Source organism: Cylas formicarius, unplaced genomic scaffold, assembly GCF_029955315.1.
Source record: "Cylas formicarius isolate icCylForm1 unplaced genomic scaffold, icCylForm1.1 PGA_scaffold_3__17_contigs__length_32017465, whole genome shotgun sequence".
NCBI lineage: Eukaryota > Metazoa > Arthropoda > Insecta > Coleoptera > Brentidae > Cylas > Cylas formicarius.
The window spans coordinates 25,970,606-25,988,845 of NW_026844326.1; the positions used below are offsets into that span (position 1 = coordinate 25,970,606).

The window sequence follows — 18,240 nt, forward strand, 5'->3', positions numbered from 1 at the left end:
ATGAACCCCTTGTTCTCGTATCCATTCTGCAAATGATCTCGATGTTTCAACTCCTGAGTTATTTGGACTTTATAGGGGTGTACATGCAAGTCTTTTAGATCTTCGGCTACACCTTCGCGAACAATGGCAATATTTTGATCTGACCGAGCTGCACGAGCACGTTGAGGGACTTTGAGGTTAGTTACAGATCCAGTTTGCTCAAATTTTTGAACCACATTCCAAATTGTCCTCTCAGAAGGTCGAAATGAATTTTTTCTTGATCGACCATTTTCATAGGAGGCTTGCACAATTTTTACACGTTGTTCAGTCGTATATTGCTACATGACTAACTTTGTTTATGTTTTGACGTTCGAAATCTCATATGATATTAAACAAATACAGTGGCGTTTCAAAAATATTTCAGATTGTAATGTGGAAACTCTTATTGAATCACCCGTTATATTACTCTATATTTAAGATAGTTTAGGTTAAGTTGTTCTATATTTTTGCTATATTATATACCTACAATTTGTTCATATCTGCAATAGAAAAAAATGTGTACAAAATGTGTTTTATTAATGGTATCAATCGGCAGTCCTTCACTTTTTCCATCAAAAGCAAAATTAAAGATTAAATATAGGTTAATTCAATCACAAGCGAGTACCAAATACTAGTATAGAATTTTTGTTGTTGTACAACCAATTGGACTACTACGTTTTCAGTATTTCTCATAGACTGTTGGAAATAACCTAATAATTAAGTGAGATCCACTGATATATCTATATAAAATCCTATATCGTCACAGTCGGATATACTAAAGACGTCTCAACTAGTATAACTGGATATCCTTAGTATGTCTTAACAAACATCCTGCATCCTAAGTATCTGTGGACGTTCCATTTAGTAACATCGCATATCCTTGAGACATCTTAAGGATGTCCCTTAATTGAAACAGTATATCCCTAGGATATACGGTATGTCCCGGAGGACGTTTTTGTGCTATTTGGAACTAAGCTCTTGACGGTTCTTACCTTTCCCAGCTCAACCTTCTGATGACGTTCGCATCGTCTACGACCATCTGTGTACGCGATCCGCCCTGGGTGAGCAGTTTTCCAATTTTGAACAGAGGCGTGCTGCCTCCTTGCTGCGGCTGGTGCTGCGGGAAAGGCATGCGGTAGGCCCTAGCGGCGACCACATGTGGTGCTGGTACCCTGAAAAGACAATCGTGGATAATGGTCGCTTACAGTTATTACAATCGTTCGACTAGTTTCAAAAATTGCTTTCTTACACACCAATTTATCAATATAGCGAGTGTTTAAAAGTTCTCTCAATTATCAGTTAGTGATTTCGGGATTTAGGCAATTTACTAACAAAAACAATTCAGCTTTGAGCTGCGGTAGTGTTAGCTGGAATAATGGCCCAAAAATCAATGACTTATTAGGAGCTTCGAACTTCTGTCGCCAGTTTTTCAAAGAAGGACAATTACTACTATTTATTTAGCTTAAGTTTGGCTTTTTGTCCTGCCTATTGAAGTTTTTATTCACTTTCCTAGTCACTTTAGAAGAATTAAAAGCATAAGATTATATATGTGTTTACAGTTTGCCGCTTCTTTGAAAAAATAGCAACAACATTGACATTTTAAATGATCACTTTATCAAAAAGTTTATAATTTAATTAGTAAATAAAAAATTTATAAATGAACAATTTTCTTCATTCCGAAAAATAGCTTAAATTAAATTTTTGTTACTACGACACTGGAGCCAGTGGAAAGTCAAAAGTTTGAACGTAGCTTAGGAAGGTACTGTACATTATTTTGTAAGTTTTAAATCATACGTATACCTAAATCCTTTGGTGACTGAAATAAAAGCAAGTTTCCTTGAAAACTGAATTACTTTTGAGGTGGCCATGAAACATCAACCTTATGTTATGTTATGTTCGTTTGACAGTTCCATAAGGATATACCCATTATTGATTATGGTTCAAATTTTTTCGATAATATCCGTTCAAAATGGAATGAAACCAGTATTATAATGCTATTTTAATGAATTTGTATCCAGAACATGCAAATTTAATGAAACGAATCTTGATTTACAACTCACGACCAAGAGCCAATTTGCCAGAATTAAGAAAAGCTTTAAACCAATGTTGGAAAAATATTTTAAAAACTATTTACACTAACCAAATATTATATAAGAATTGCATACAGAAAAATTAATCAAATTTTTACATTCGGTATTCGGGTATTCGAAGTGTTCACCATTGTATCTTAAACTGGCTCCTACTTCTACTGGCTCCAGTGTCGTACTAATAAAAATGTAATTGAAGCTATGTTTTGATTGAAAAATACAAAAAATAAATAATTTTTCGAAAACCACTGAAGATGGATATGGGAATATATTATTCAAAAACAATCACAAAGTATTGACGGATCGGAAAACTGAATAATATACAGGGTGTTCCATTTAAAATTTCTATGCTTTTTCGAAGAAGCAGTATCATCGCAGATTAGATCGATAGAGTGTCGCAGTTTATGGGTGTAGTGATTTGTGGCAACACCGATTAATAACATATATACAGTCGAAACTCTATATAGCGAAACTGAAGGGACTGCCTATTTTTTTCTTTATAAGGAGTTTTCGTTCTAAAGAGTAATAGGAACTTGAAAAATAAAAATACGCATATGTGTTCTTTAATATTAATTATTTTATATACACATTTTAACATCTACTTAAGAACATTTTATATAAATACTTAAGAACTACATTTAATGTTTCAAATAACCGGTCATTTTCTTTTGTATTTTTTTAGTATGCCAATTCGCACCTCGTACTTTGGTTTGTATTTTCACCATTTCCTCTAGAGGGGCATCTTCCCCATGATACATAAGAAATGTCTCTAGCAACTTTACTCAATATAGGGCTTGTTGAATGGTTGGTGGTGGTCGCAGAGCGACTTCTTCATCTTCATATTCCTCTTGGTACTCTTCCTCACCCATTCTTGCTTGTTGTAATATGGCTTCCTCTGTCAAGTCTGCTGTAGCAGGCAAATCCTGATCTATCACCATAAAATCTTGCAACTCCTTACTTGTAAAAGTGATTGTTGCTTGAAACTGCTTTATCTGCTCGCTTAGTGGCTGACGATAGGAGTGTTGAATTGTTTCTGCTGTCACCTCTTTCCGAGCTTTATTAATAAAGTTGATTGCATTTAGCATATTAATGAAAAATTTGTCTTCGGACCCGATCATTTCCATTAAAATGTTTTTCCTGTATCGACTCTTAAGACTTTTTATTACGCTCTGCTCTGGTCCATCGGCTGTAATGCACTTGTTGTTTTGGATGGAAGAAATGCCAATTCAATATTCCGTAGATTTGGAATATAGGGATGTGCAGGGCAGTTATCTAAGAGAAGTAATATTTTCCTCCCCTTAAATTCTACATCCCATTTCCCTATCTGCTCTTCAAAAATTTGCGATGTTATCCAAGCAGACTTGTTTGCCTTGTAAGTGACCGGCAAATGCTTGATGTTATACGTTATACGTTTTGTAGAAAGTTTTCCACCCACACACTTTTCGCTTCGAAATTTAAGAGTTTTATTTGGCGTTATTTTGTAAAAAATACCAGTTTCGTCAACATTGAAAATATCGACAGCAGGGTACTTTTCTGCTAGTTTTGGCCACATCTTCCCTAGCCGATCGTTAGTGACATTTCTATCGACATCACGGGCTTGCAATCGATAATGCCCAGATGTTCAGCAAACTTTTCTGCTTTTAGTTTTACCATAGGTCAAAGATGTTGCTGTTGGGACCACTGCAACATTGCCCGATCCAAATCTTCAAATCCGTATCGACGTCCCAAATCACTTTTCTTTTCTCACTAATTAAAGCAATTTTATCATCTAGAGATAACATTTTTCGATTACTCGCCATGCTCGCCGTATTCACTAAGTCAAATTCGAACTGATTGATACAATTAACATAATCTGTTTCTTACGAGAAAAACACTTAGGACGATCAGGTTCTCGGTAATTAGATTATTAGGGTAAGGAATTCTGAGAAGGTACGAGAATCTATTAATTACAAGTCGGCCTACATTCCTTACTTTGTTACCTGATGTGCTCTTTTCTCTTTCGGTATAGAGAGTAAGAAATTCATTATACAGAGTGGATTAATACAGAGCGTTATATGAAGACCTAATAGTACAAAAAATTTTGTTCGTAATACCGAGTTTCGCTATAGGGAGTTTTGACTGTATTATAATTATAATTAATTAATACTAATTTCTGCCCTTTAATAAAATATGATTCTGATACTGGCTTCCTAAAACATTTCAGAGTTGTTTTTTATTATGGGAAAGTATAGTTTAAAATATTCTTATAATAGTAAGTAAATTAGATATATTTTTTAATATGTGAAAAATTTCTTCAAATTGATAAATCCCTATCATGATGTTAAAGAAATAGGTGCAATGCTACGTTAGTTGTTGAATTATTTCATTGCTAATCAGTAACAAAGAATACTAAGCAATAAAAGAAGAACAACAGAAAAATTGAAAAAATTTAGTACAATATCGAACTTAAATCAAAATAGGAACGAAAGTAGTAAAATGCGTAATTTACGAAGTGGTTCTGCAAATTTTACCATAAAGAATACAGGGTATATTAAAAAATGCTGCTGGTCATTTTGATCTTTTTTTTAGAACTAAGTTTATTCCGTATCAATTTTTATTTTTCCGTTCGAAAAAGAGGTAAGATACAAAAGCACAAAGGCCTATAATTTCAGTGGCTTGTTCAAATTAAATAATAAGGGTTGCGAAAAAATCAGTGGTTGGTAATTTTAGTCCAGTTAATCTGTATGCATTTATATTTTATTTCCTCACAGTTTTTACTAAAGGCATCCATTTTTTCTATTCTACGTTGAACCATACTAACGCTAACCACTAAGTAACCATCAAAAACGTTCTTATGTCTATGTATATTTTTTATATCATATATATCAAAGAAATACATCGTGACTTACTTGACAGTGAAACTATTGCACTACGGCTTCCTTAAAAAAATAAAATAAAACCTTTTAAAATATACCTACCCATTTCACATGCACCCCATAAAAGTTGCTGCCGGAAAACCCTGCGATATCCCCCAATTTCCGTATAAAAAAAACCGCCGAAGGCATCCGACGAATTCCCTACACCGGGATCGCGTCGGCCCCCTTTATTTTATTGGATATTTATTTTTGTTTCGCGCACCCGTCTCCGCTGACCTACATCGATAAAAAATAATCGACGACGACTCCCCCCCTCTCCGCGGCCCTTTTTTCCCCACTCTTCACCGTCGGCATTCCGCTCACGCAAAAAGCTCCTACGCCCTCCTTTTTAATAAACATGGAAATAAAATTCCTTCCGAAGGGATAAGGGTCAAATGGAAAAATCCCCTCGAATCGTCTCACCTGAGGACCAGGGTACCATCTTCACCGCGTTCCGGCCCATAACTGCCGTTGCCGCAGAGTCTGCTGATTGCCGATTTCCTTCGCACGTCATACGAGTCGTCCCTGCTGAAAGAGACTCTGGCGGCAGATAGACGGGCCGAGAGGTTCGGCTTCAACGAGGCGCTTCCGTCTGAAAAGATTCAATCGTATAGACCAGTGGTGCGCAACCTATCTTCCTTTGCTAAAACCATTTTTTTAAAACAATTTGTCGCGACCCCTGAGTAGACAGTAGAGTTTTTTTTTAACCGTCAACGTAGTTAAAATGAAACTATTTCTGAAATTTACTTTTATTAGAGGTTTTTACACAACACATGATTTTGCGAAAAAATGGTTTTATTTATGCATATGAGTACAAACATGTCCGGAACTTTATGGCAAATCGCAATCCGTAAGTCATCCTCTGGAACTAATTGAGATCGATATTTGAATGGTAATAATTAACAAAAAATTTTGGTTAATTGAGATCGATATTTGAATGGTAATAATTAACAAAAAATTTTGGCAAGTCAGAGACCTAAATTGAATACGCAGAGTTTCGTTACTTGAAATATCAATTAACTGTTCTATTTCATTTAAAGGGATATTGGAATTAATAATCTAATTCTTTATCTGAAAATTTCTCGAACCTTTTCGTAAAGTTTTCTCCCAATTTTATCAAATGATGGGAAACGATGTTTTTAAATAACATGAAATCTATATTACTTTCATTAGTAAATTCTGAAAAGCACGGAAACATGTCTATGTTGTTTTTGTTTAATTCTTCTTGCCAAAGTATCAGCTTATTTTTAAAAGCTTCGATTTTACTGCTCAATGTTGAAATGTTTGTGCTCTCACCCTGCAAACTCAAATTCAAATCGTTAAGTTTTTCGAAAATGTGAACCATGTAATTGGGTTTTCCGAGCCAATCTTCATTAATGAATGAATGTGCCAATATATGTTTCTTTTCCACCAAAACATTGTAAAGTTCGTTTCTCAAATCAAAAATACAAAAGTCTGACTTCGGTATGTAGTAATAACGTCTCATGCTCAGAACCCATCTCATGCAGAGTATTAAAAAGAGACGACTGTTTAGGCTGTTGCCTTTAATGTAATTAATTACAATAAAAACATGCTGTAATACTTTGTACAATTCTTCATCGATGTCTTTTGCAACTAGAGCTTGTCTATGTATCATGCAATGATTGAATACTATATGAGGAGGAATTTTATTATTAACCCTTTAAGTCCTTTCTTATTACCTGTAAATGCTGCAGCAAAATATCTGTTATTAACTTCAAATATTTTCGCTCCAGCTGTTCTTCCTTCTAATCTTGTACAACATAAAATTTCTTCTGATACGTCTTCTTCAAAAACGTATCTCAAATAAACAATTAATTGAGACATTTCAGTAATGTCTGTAGCTTCGTCAAGTTGTAGATCAAACACAGGAGAGTTTTGTATTCGAATGAACAGAACTGATGCTATATTACGTGATAGGGCTGAAATGGTATTTCTTGATATTGGTATTGTTTTTAAATAGTTACCATATTTTTCTCCATACATAATTGGTGTCACTTTGTGATTCTCCAATGGTATGCGATATCAATTTTTTTCCTATTAAATATGAAACATTTAAGGATGCCCGTAGAGCATTTTCAGAAATTGTTGTATATGTTTTCAAAAATACAGTTTGATTTTTCATACTTTCAGCTCGTCTTTTAAAAAAAAATTCAGATTTATTTGCAAATTCTTTATGTCATGTCCAAATGTATTTTTAATTTAGCAGGTTTCAAACTTACATTTGCTAATTTATCCGAGCAATTAACATAGGGACGTTCTTCCCCATTGACAACGCAAAATGTAAATCCGTATTTAATAAACTCGATATTTTCTTAATTTAATTTTTGAAGTAGCAATAGTGTCACTGGATTCATTTTTATTTCGGTTTTCGTCTACACTCTTTCTAAGCTTAGTAGGTGTTGGTTCATCATTATCATTGTCATTCTTGTTATTTTCTGGGAGTTGGGTATAGTCTCTTCATAAATATAAGAAAGTGACCAATTGCTTTTGAATGGGATTATCCAAGGATTGTCATTAACATACAATGCAACAAGATTATTACCAAAAATTTCGGAATTTAAATTCAGGCAAAATTGTGGTCCGTAATAGAAAATAATTTTATACCTACCTGTGTTTAATATTCTTTGGTTTGGTATACTACTTAGTTTAAGTTTATTAGCAATCATTCTTATTTCGTGTGTAATACAGCGTGTGTCGGATCGTGTGCGAATTATGCAAAATATGTGCGAGGCTAGTGCATCTCAGGAGATGCTCCCGCCCAAATGTAGAAAACACTATTCTATCGAGACTAAGGAAGTTATAAATAATGTTTATTTGACTCTCATTGAACGTGGTGCCAGCAAGCAAGCATCTTTAGAAGAAACCGCCACATTGACGAAAATTTCAACATCAACTGTATGGAAAATTGTGAATAATCCCATTTCAGCGAGGAAAAAAAGAAGCGATGCTGACATTTTCTCATCAAGATATAATACGGCGTAAAATTTACCAGTTATACGAGGAACAAAGCGTGCCTACATTAGATATCTTAATTAGGAGGCTTGAAAAAAATGAAACCGGTGTTAAATGTGGCAGAACTACCTTATGGAAGTGTATTCAACACATGGGTTTTAGATTTAAAAAAAATCACAAAAGGCAAGTTTTAATGGAATCTTTTAGAATTCGGAAATGGGGACTGGAATATCTAGAAAAAATAGGATTTACAGGGAACAACAAAGGTCAATTATTTACTTGCATGAAACCTGGTTCGACACTTACGATACCTCGGAAAAGGGTTGGGTTGACTCAACTGATAAGTGTAAAACAAACGCGCCATCAAAAAGGGGTAAAAGAATTACTATTTTGCATGCTGGCTCTAAATATGGTTGTGTGTATGTATAATAACGACATTTATCTTCACGAAGCTTATACCAAAAAGCAATTAACTGAGGTCCTACACAGCTTGAACCTACAAAATTAAGGACTGTGATAATTATACAAAAAATCTAGGACATACAGTTTTCAGGCTTCCACCTTACCACTGTATATTTAATCCGGGCTATATTTTTTATTGTCATATAAAGTTCTTTAAATTTGGCTACTCTGAAAATTTTCCTCGCGACCCCCGGTGGTCATGGATTGCGCGCCATTGGTATAGACGACGAGGAGACGCTTTAAACCAACGTTACCTTGCTTGTAGTTACCCAACTGCGCCTGCAGTATGTTGACGCCAGGCACCACGATGGCTGGTAGCGTCCTGGACCTCAGCAACGGAGGTGGTTGTCGTCGACCGGAACTTTCTATACCGACGCAGGACGCTCGCTGATCTGTCCTGCTCGCTGCGGCCAATTGAGCGCTGCAACAAGAAGGAATCTTTGAAACTGCAAGATTTTCTTGGGTCGTATCACTGTTACCATTAACAATGCACTATTTTATAATAACGGTATTATTAAAATTATTAAAAAATGGGGGGAAATAAAAAACATGTACCGGGCTATTCATAATATTGTGACACCGCCTACAGGGTTAATTTTGAAAGATAAAAAAATGTAAATACAAAGATTTTTACTCTATTATCTTATGCAAGTGTCACAAAAAACAAACTACAATCGCAGATCTGTTTTTCCTGATTTCAAAAACATATAATGATTGGGGGGACTTCTTTTTTTCCGTTATAAAGAGTTACAGGAACTTCACAAATATACATATTTTAACATCTACTTAGGAACATTTTATATAAATATTTAAGAACTACATTTAATGTTTTAATTAATCGGTCATTTTCTTTTCAATTTTTTTAGTATGCCAATACGCATCTCGTACTTTCGCTTATATTTTCACCATTTCTTCTATCTTTGCCATGATACATAAAAAAATTCTCTAGCAGCTTTACTGAGTATTACTGTATGGTTGGTGGTGGTCCCAGACCAATTTCTTCATCTTCTTCTTCCTCTTGGTGCTCTTACTCACCCTTTCTTGCTTGTTGTAATATGGCTTCCGCTCTCGCCCCTCACTTGTAAACGTAATTGTTTGAAACTGCCTTATCCAAGTCCTGTTCGCATTCTATCTCAGTAATAAGTCCGGCATGACGATAGGAATGTTGAATTGTTGGAAGAAATGCCAATTCAATATTCCGTAGATTTGGAATATGGGGATGTACAGGGCAGTTATCTAAGAAAAGTAATGTTTTCCTCCCCTTTAATTCTGCATCCTATTTCCGTATCTCCTCTTCAAAAATTTGCTATGTCATGCATGCAGACTTGTTTGCCTTGTAAGTGACCGGCAAATGCTTGATGTTCGTAATACATCGTGGGTTAGTTGATTTTCCGATCACGACTAGCTTTCTTTTTTCTCTCCCACTCATATTGGCAGCGACTAACACTGTTATACGTTCTTTAGAAAGTTTTCCACCCACACACTTTTCGCTTCGAAAGTTAAGAGTTTCATCTGACGTCATTTTGTAAAAAATACGAGTCTCGTCAGCTTTAAAAATGTCATCATCAGGGTACTTTTCTGCTAGTTTCAGCAACGTCTTCTCCTGCCAATCGTTAGTGACGTTTCTGTCGACATCACGGGCTTCGCCACTTATCTGTCCATAATTTGTACCATGTCTCTGTTTCACCTTCCCCAACCATCCTGCCGAAGCCTTGAAATCGATAATGTCAAGCTGTTCAGCAAACTTTTCTGCTTTTAGTTTTAAAATCTAAAAATCTTCAAATTTTGGCTTTCTTAGTTTTTTACTAGAACTGCCTGCCGTTTCAGCCTGAATGATTTTTTCTTTGCACTTCCAAATCGTGGATACAGTCGACGGTGTAAGTGCGTATCGACGTCCCACATCACTCTTCTTTTCTCCCCTTTCTATCTCCAGAATTAAAGCAACTTTATCATCTATAGCTAAAATTGTTTTATTAGGGTAAGGAATTATGAGAAGGTAAGAGACTCTATTAATTACAAGTCGGCCTACATTCCTTACTTTGTTACCTGATGTGCCCTTTTTTCTTTCAGTATACAGAGTGAGAAATTCGTTATACAGAGTGGATTAATACATAGCTTTGTACGGAGTTCTAATAGTACAATAAATTTTGTTCGTAATACAGAGTTTCGCTATAGGGAGTTTTCACTGTAGTTTATTTATTCAGTTGAAAAGTTATTACCATTCGATTTATGGACAATAGGCAAATTGTTTAAAAATGGTCAAGCTGGCCTTGATGGCAACCATATTGTCTATGTTTGCAATTGTTATTACAATGTTTGCAGATCTGCAGCGTAAGTTGAATAACTTAAGATGTTTGAAATGGGTTACGGGTTACACTGAGGATGAAAATAAATACAATTAAAAAAGGAATTAAACAATTTGAGGACCAGACTAGTGTCACAAGGAAGACCAGGACAATAGAAATAACTTTTGATGAAGACCTCAATATAGTGCTTTACTTTAAGACACTTGACATCATAACCTTCAGTTTTACTTTCTTAATTTTTATATTTCATAATTTTTAGAAAAATCCTGAATGTTCCAGGATGAATATAAAAGATATAGGCTCCAATTTTGTATTGAAATGTATAGAAGATCTCAAGAAGATGGAAATTTTCTTAACAACATAATATTTACGGATGAGGCTTCGTTCACAACAGCATGCTTGGTCTACCAATAATCCACACAAAATGCAGGCAGTAAAAATCCAAGCACGGACGTATGGTGTGCTATTTTAAACAATATGGCGGTCGGACCAATTATATACGAAGGATCCTTGAATGGCCAATGATCTTGCAACAGAAATAGAACAGTTGTTATAGAATTATTTAAATTTTTTTTGGCATCAAGAGGGCACACCTTCACATAATATCCAATTGGTTATCGATTATCTAAATAACAAATATAAGCTTTGGATAGGCAGGCAAGAAACTATCAAATGGCCTACCAACAGCCCCGACCTGAATTCTTGTGACACTTTTTGTGGGGATATTTAAAAAATAAAATTTATTATAATAGCCCTGAACGTTTAGAAGTGATAAGTGAAAGACTTAATATCATTTTGCAATATCTAAATCGAGAAAACCCTGATTTTATCCCTTTGGGCATTAATTGAAAATTAAATTAAAAATTACATGCAAGAATTTTAGTTTTATCGAATGCAATTTAGAGTCCAGCTTCGTGTTGTTGAGAGATTTCTGGACAAGTGGTAAATCTGGTTTTAACGTTATATTTATTAAGAACTTTTGATATATCATATTTGGAATGTAAGGGGGCATTCTCCTTGGAAGGTTGTGGTGAAGTGTACTTTTTGATAGAAATTTTAATGTCCTTTATTTGGAAATTACTGGAGAGAAAAGCAAATGTAAGCTATTTTAATTATGGGTTCAGTGACTCGGATTGAGATAGTTTTACGACTCTATAAACAAAAGAGTTGATAACCGGCCCAAAAATTAGAACAAGAGATTGTCAAATAATAGCGTTTGCAGACGATATCGATCGATTACAAAGAGAAGGAAAGAAAACGAAAATAATGATCTATGGAGGAAGAACTGATAATGCAGTGATCAAAATAGGAAATAACAGCTTTGAGGCAGTAAGCCGATTTAAGTGCTTAGAAGTAATGATAACTAGTATACGAAAAAGATACATTGAAATTGAGGAAAAAATAGCGTTAACCAGCGGAGCCCTTCATGAAAATGAAAACCTGCTAAATAAAATAATAAGATTTATTCAAAAACTTCAAAGATTAATATTTACAAAGGTATAATAAGAGCAACTTTATTGTATGCAGCAGACACTATGACAATGACGTGAAGAGATGAAGAAAAAATAAAAGTGGGTGAAAGGAAAATCTTGAGAACTGTACTTGGGGCTGTGAAGGTAGACGAAAATGATAAGAACCAGTAATGAGGTACTGGGAGAACTAAATGACAAGGATAGAAGAAATAGGAGTAAAGTAATCGAGGCATGTGTGGAGAATAGGAGAGGCGACAACAATATTTACTATGTAACAGTGGAACCCAGGTGTGAAAAGGAGGAGGGGAAGATCCAGAACATGGTTGGAGGAAGTTGAGGAATGACTTGAGAAGAGCAGTCAAGAGAGAAGAGAAGGAATATTAACGGAAAAATATGCAACAGAATGAATGGAGTCAGATCCACCTCTTCAACTGGACCTAAAGAGTTCCAAAGGAGTATGAAGCCGTGAATCTATATTTTTATATATCTTATCCTATCTCGTCTGACCAACAATGGCTATTACAGGTAAATGTAGAGATTATGCAAATACAATCTCAGAATTGTTAGTTCCAATAATTTTCTGATCCTTTCTAATACGTCTTCGGTTTTTTAAGGCAGACATATTGAATAAGGTTTGCTCTTCGCATCATAACATTAAATCGTATCATATTTTTCATTACGTTAAAACATTTTTTTTAATATGAAGTAATATAAAAAACGTTAACTTTATCAAATAAACTTATTTACTGACAGTTGCTTCAAAATTTTGAAAGAAAACTTCATATTACCGAAGCGAGGATAAAATTTGAAAATGAAATACTTTACATGATAATTTTTATGCAATTTTAAAACATATATAACAATAACAAAATTAATTAATAGACATCGTCCAAACCGCATTTTTAATTCCTTTTTAAGTATTTAAAAATATATAAGATGTTCCATAGGAAAATTCTATATTAGTAATTCGGAAATAAAACGCTCTGTGCCAAAAATTCTGACATTTTCGTATTCTGCATGAAAAATTGCTTGGAAAAGTTTTTTACAATTTCATTTACGTTAGTTTTAACAACCGCCATTCGAACCAAAACATACCAATTTTCATATGAACCAGTAAGTTGCTCATAAAATTCGAGCTCTAGAAACGGTGGTCGAAAATGTTCTTCTTTTAAGAAAATAACTTTCAGACGTTTCGCCAAAATCTCACTTGGAATCTTCAATGCTCGCGCTCCGAAAACACTTCGAACACTCGGATGAATATATATATATATATATATATATATATATATATATATATATATATATATATATATATATATATATATATATATATATATATATATATATATATATATATATATATATATATGGATGTCAAATAATATGATCCAAAATGATCCTGTATTACTGGAAGTAAGACTTCGATGGCGATTTTGTGTAAATATTTTCTTATTTGATTGTCTACTTTTATTCTTATTTTGGGTCACAGAATACGTTGTTAAAATATTGATGTCTAATTTCATAACACCCTGTGTAAGAAAGGCTTACAAGATTACAAGATTTGAGGATATCTGTGAGCACATAGAGCCTCCTCGATCAAATAGCTCGACTAAATACTTGCTCATCAAATAAGGATTTCATAAAGACTTTAAATAGTTTCCCAAATTAAAACTATTGGTCTTTCACGTGTATTTCCCTTGTACCCTTTCGTAAATTTTCTATCAAGTTGGAAATTTGTAAGTAAGCGATTTTCACTGGCACCGGTCCTGTGAGAGCGTTTATGCGGTGTCGGGGAAAAACTTATTGTAGATAAGAGTTTGCAACGCCGATTAGATAGAAAAGCTAACCATTATACAGACTCCAAGGGCGGTTTCAACTGCGAAATAATGATCGAAAATCTGTTCATCATATGCTGCAGTGCTTTTGTGATCCTGGTACTTTTTTGTAAGTAGATTGGTCTCGTAATATCGATTGGTGATGGCTGCTATTGCAGGTATTTTCAAGACACTGATGCACAGAATGGGTAGCTGTTTCGGTACAGGTAAGTGTGTAACTCATTCTTGCCCCCCTTGCCTTTAAAGGGATCCAAAGTTTCAGATCTTATTGATAGCAGACCCGCCAGAGAAAGATACCAACCGGTGACGGCAAGAAATGAAGACGCAAAACCTTCACGTCGCCACCCGGCGGACACCACACGACGCCAAACTGACAACAGCAAAAAAACGCGTGAGTCTCTTCCTTCCAAATCGTCAATCGGAGTTGCTTCGGAAGGTGCCACGCTAATCAAACGAAAGCAGGAACCAACTCGAAATAAGACTTCAGGGTTTGTAGAAACATCTTTTCATATATCTAAAGACGCTCGCTCCGATATGTTGCCCAACAATGCGACAAGAAGTGCAAAATCTCACCCAGAACAAGTGGAGCGAACTGCAAGACAGGCAACCCAGAGCGCAAACGAGGTGTGTCTTTCAACTCGACCGGTACCCATCACCCCGTCGGAACGTGCTATGCTAGTGAAACGAACAGTGGTTAATATTCAACAACTGAAGAGATCATCGGTGGTAGAGGCCCCTCAAAAAGAGACGTCGACTTCTGTAGAACCTGCTGAATTTGCAACGTTGAGTTCTCGCGGAGTTTTTTCCAAGTCTACCGCCACTCGCGTGGACGTGATGGCAAACAGAGACTTTGCGCACCCCGTTGATAACGAGATGAAATATGACAATGGCTCTTCTACCAGTAGAAGAGTGGAAAATCAACTAGGAGCTGGTTCCACCTCCGTGGCACCTGACATTGACTTCAAGGAATCAAATAAGTTACCCCAAAGAGCTGTGATTGTTTTGCATCGTGTCGATCCGCTCACAGCCGAAAATTCTATCACTGGTGAATTCTTGAGTGACAAAGCAACATATGTTAACAGTAACTATGATATACAGCGAGCTCCAGAAGCAAACGTGAATATGGGGAACTACATTCCTGACAGTCAACCAAAAAGAATAGTTGAGCGACCCGAACAACATAAAAACATAGCTGCCCACCAAAAAACAATAAATGTTAGTAGTAATCATCTCAACCTAACGTTACCTAAAACAAATGAGAGTAGAGGGAAGGATATTACTCAACCTGGGTCACATAGCAATGGCTGCAGTGCTGACAGTCAACCAAAAGAGATAGTTGAGCAACCCAAACAAGATAAAAACATTGCTGCCCAAAAAATAACAATAAAAACTAGTGTTGATCATGTCAACCTAACATTACCTATAAAAAATGAGAGTAGAGGGAAGGATATTACTCAACCTGGGTCACATAGCACTGGTTGCAGTGCTGACAGTCAACCAAAAGAGATAGTTGAGCAACCCAAACAAGATAAAAACATTGCTGCCCACAAAAAAACAATAAAACTTAGTGTCGATCATGTCAACCTAACATTACCTATAACAAATGAGAGTAGGGGGAAGGATATTACCCAACCAGGGCCACATAGCACTCGCTGCAGTGCTGACAGTCAACCAGAAGGGATAGTTGAGCGAAACCACCAAGATAAAAACATTGCTGCCCAAAAAATAACAATAAAAACTAATGTTGATCATGTCAACCTAACATTACCTATAAAAAATGAGAGTCAAGGGAAGGATATTACTCAACCATGGCCACATAACACTCGCTGCAGTGCTGACAGTCAACCAGAAGGGATAGTTGAGCGAAACGAACAAGATAAAAACATTGCTGCCCCAAATATAACAATAAAAACTAATGTTGATCATGTCAACCTAACATTACCTATAAAAAATGAGAGTAGAGGGAAGCATATCACTCAACCAGGGCCACATAGCACTCGCTGCAGTGCTGACAGTCAACCAAAAAGAATAGTTGAGCGATCCGAACAAGATGAAAACATTACTGCCCATCAAAAAATAATAGAGGTGAGTCCTGCTCATCTCATACTCCATATATCTAAACAAATTGGGAGTATAGAGAAGGATTTTACTCAACCTGTGCTTCAAAACGTTATAGATGATTTTACCCAGCCTTTTGGTCACCAGTCAATACCTGAAGGCACTACCGAGAGAGGTCAGAAAAGACCGAACGAGGAGACACAAGACACTGTTGAGAGCGAAATCCAAATCGTGGACGCGGCGGCAGAAAAACAAATTGGCGAAGTCTTTGATGGCTACTCACCGACTAAATCAGAGCGTCACACGGAAAACCAGTTGACAGTGATTTTGAAGAAAGCCGAGCCTTTCCGAAAGAAAATCGTAGAGTTTGAACAGCTGAAGGATAGCACCGAGTACTATTACATAGACGAAAGTCTGCAGAGGCTGGGGGTGTACGAGTATATCTTCCAGCTGTTTCGCGAGTTAGATGAGAAGCTGGAGGAGAACATTCAGAACAAGGAGACTGAAAGTGCATCCATCGTTCACGATTGAGGGAACTTATGTTTGATTTTTTATTAAAAATATATATAAACGCACATTTTTACGTCTTTGTATTTTCCGTCGTAGACACCATCGCGTCCAAGTATTTCAAGCATTCTTGCAAAAATAGAATCGCGTCTTTACGTAGTTCCTTTAAATACTCGGACCCTTTCGCGTCCATTTCGTCCAATTCGATGGTCTTTGCCAGGAAATACTCCTCGTACTTCTTGAAATCGTTCCTCGCTTTCTCCGAGTCTATCGCCATAAGCTCGGTTTTCATTTCGTCGGCTCCCGCTTTGATTAGCAGAATCCTATCCGCCATTTCTTTCTCGTAATATTTTTCGCCATTTTGGTCCGCCAGCGTGGCCACGCTCGCTTCGGAATCGGTAGGGGTGTCGTCGGTCAGCTCGCTCCACAGAAATTCGCTGCTGTCGACGTTCCGTTTCTCTGACATATTTTGTCAGTCATCGGAAACCCGTCCCTGTCGCGTTAACGCAAAATTTATTTGTTTGTTTTTCTCCGTAATCTAACGGATTTTGAATGCGTGATAACGAGTTATCTGTTGGCGACGACCAACTAGCTTTGCGTACGCGAAAGTTGGGATTTATTTTTAACATATCGTCACCAAGTACTAAGCGGCATGGCTACCCTCAAGGACTTGTGCCTCATACTGCAGCAGTGCACGGAGAAGATCGGAGAAGAGACCAAAACGGCGCTCAACGACCTAACCAATTTGATTACCAGCCAGACAATGACGGAGGTGAAACTGTCTCTGGAAAAAGCCAAAGACTACCACTACAAGGAGATCATGTCGTCGCTGGAGGAGATCTTAAAGCACGTCAGGCTCGTGCTGTTCCACGAAGAGAAAATACGGTGGCTGAGCGACGAGCACCACTTCACTCAAGACGAACTCAAGAGGTACTCGTACGTGCAGAGGCAAGTTAACGCTTTTTCCAAATCCAAGTCGGAGGAGGCGATCTTCACCAACGTCAAACGAGAGAAACGTCGGGTGGCGTCCGAAGTGTCGATAGGCACCCTCGAAGCGTGGGAGAAGTACCTCGATTGTAGGGCCGGCGAGGAACAGAAGGTCGAGGAAGTAAAGAAGCCGGTACCAAAGAGGACCAACTCGGACTCTAGAAGAAGGAAGAAGTTTGTGTCGTCCACGGTGGAAGCGTTCTTGGAAAACAACCAAAGGAGATACGATTTGGATTCTATAGTCGAAGACGTTGATGAACGGTTGTGCTCCGTTGATCTGCAAGTGCAGGACGAGAGTGATCTTGAAGTTGCGCTAACAGGTAGAGGAGAAGTAGACGACGACAAAGTGGCAAGTGGGAATGTTGGGAATGGCCGTGAGCTTAATAGAAGCGAAGACAATCACGCTGTCAATAACGTAAAGCCTAGGATCGTGGATGTCATAGTGAGTATCAAATCCGGGTTGCTGCGTTGCCGGCTGTTCACGTTTTCTTTGTTTCAGTATAAGCGGATGCCGTCTTGAGGATGGTACTAGCCCACTCTCATTTATTTATTTGTAGCTTTAAGAAATAAAAGGTTGTGTTTGACATGTTTATTCATTCACCGGGTGACCTCCATTACCGCAGATAAACTAATCTCCACAC

General features: G+C 36.7%; 3 protein-coding genes across 3 annotated transcripts in view; 2 read left to right on the forward strand and 1 right to left on the reverse strand.

Annotated features, from left to right (window-relative positions):
- Positions 1–856: 856 nt before the first annotated feature.
- Positions 857–18,240, reverse strand: part of LOC132700093 (uncharacterized) — a 168,563-nt gene continuing 151,179 nt past the window's right edge. Inside the window, exons 3-6 of the mRNA XM_060667214.1 lie at positions 8,689–8,855; positions 5,423–5,591; positions 1,011–1,190; positions 857–941 (exon numbers count right to left, since the gene is read on the reverse strand). Of these exons, the coding sequence (XP_060523197.1) occupies positions 857–941; positions 1,011–1,190; positions 5,423–5,591; positions 8,689–8,855 (601 nt within the window). The remainder of the gene's footprint in view (positions 942–1,010; positions 1,191–5,422; positions 5,592–8,688; positions 8,856–18,240) is intronic.
- On the forward strand, positions 12,367–16,636 carry LOC132699558 (uncharacterized). Its single transcript, XM_060666348.1, has 4 exons — positions 12,367–12,544; positions 14,022–14,156; positions 14,206–14,253; positions 14,310–16,636. Exons 1-4 carry the CDS (start codon positions 12,367–12,369, stop codon positions 16,634–16,636), a joined length of 2,688 nt encoding a protein of 895 aa, XP_060522331.1.
- Positions 17,262–18,164, forward strand: LOC132700003 (uncharacterized). The gene is made up of 2 exons (XM_060667040.1): positions 17,262–18,041; positions 18,099–18,164. The coding sequence occupies exons 1-2, from the start codon at positions 17,265–17,267 to the stop codon at positions 18,117–18,119; spliced, it is 798 nt and encodes a 265-aa protein (XP_060523023.1). The 5' UTR covers positions 17,262–17,264; the 3' UTR covers positions 18,120–18,164.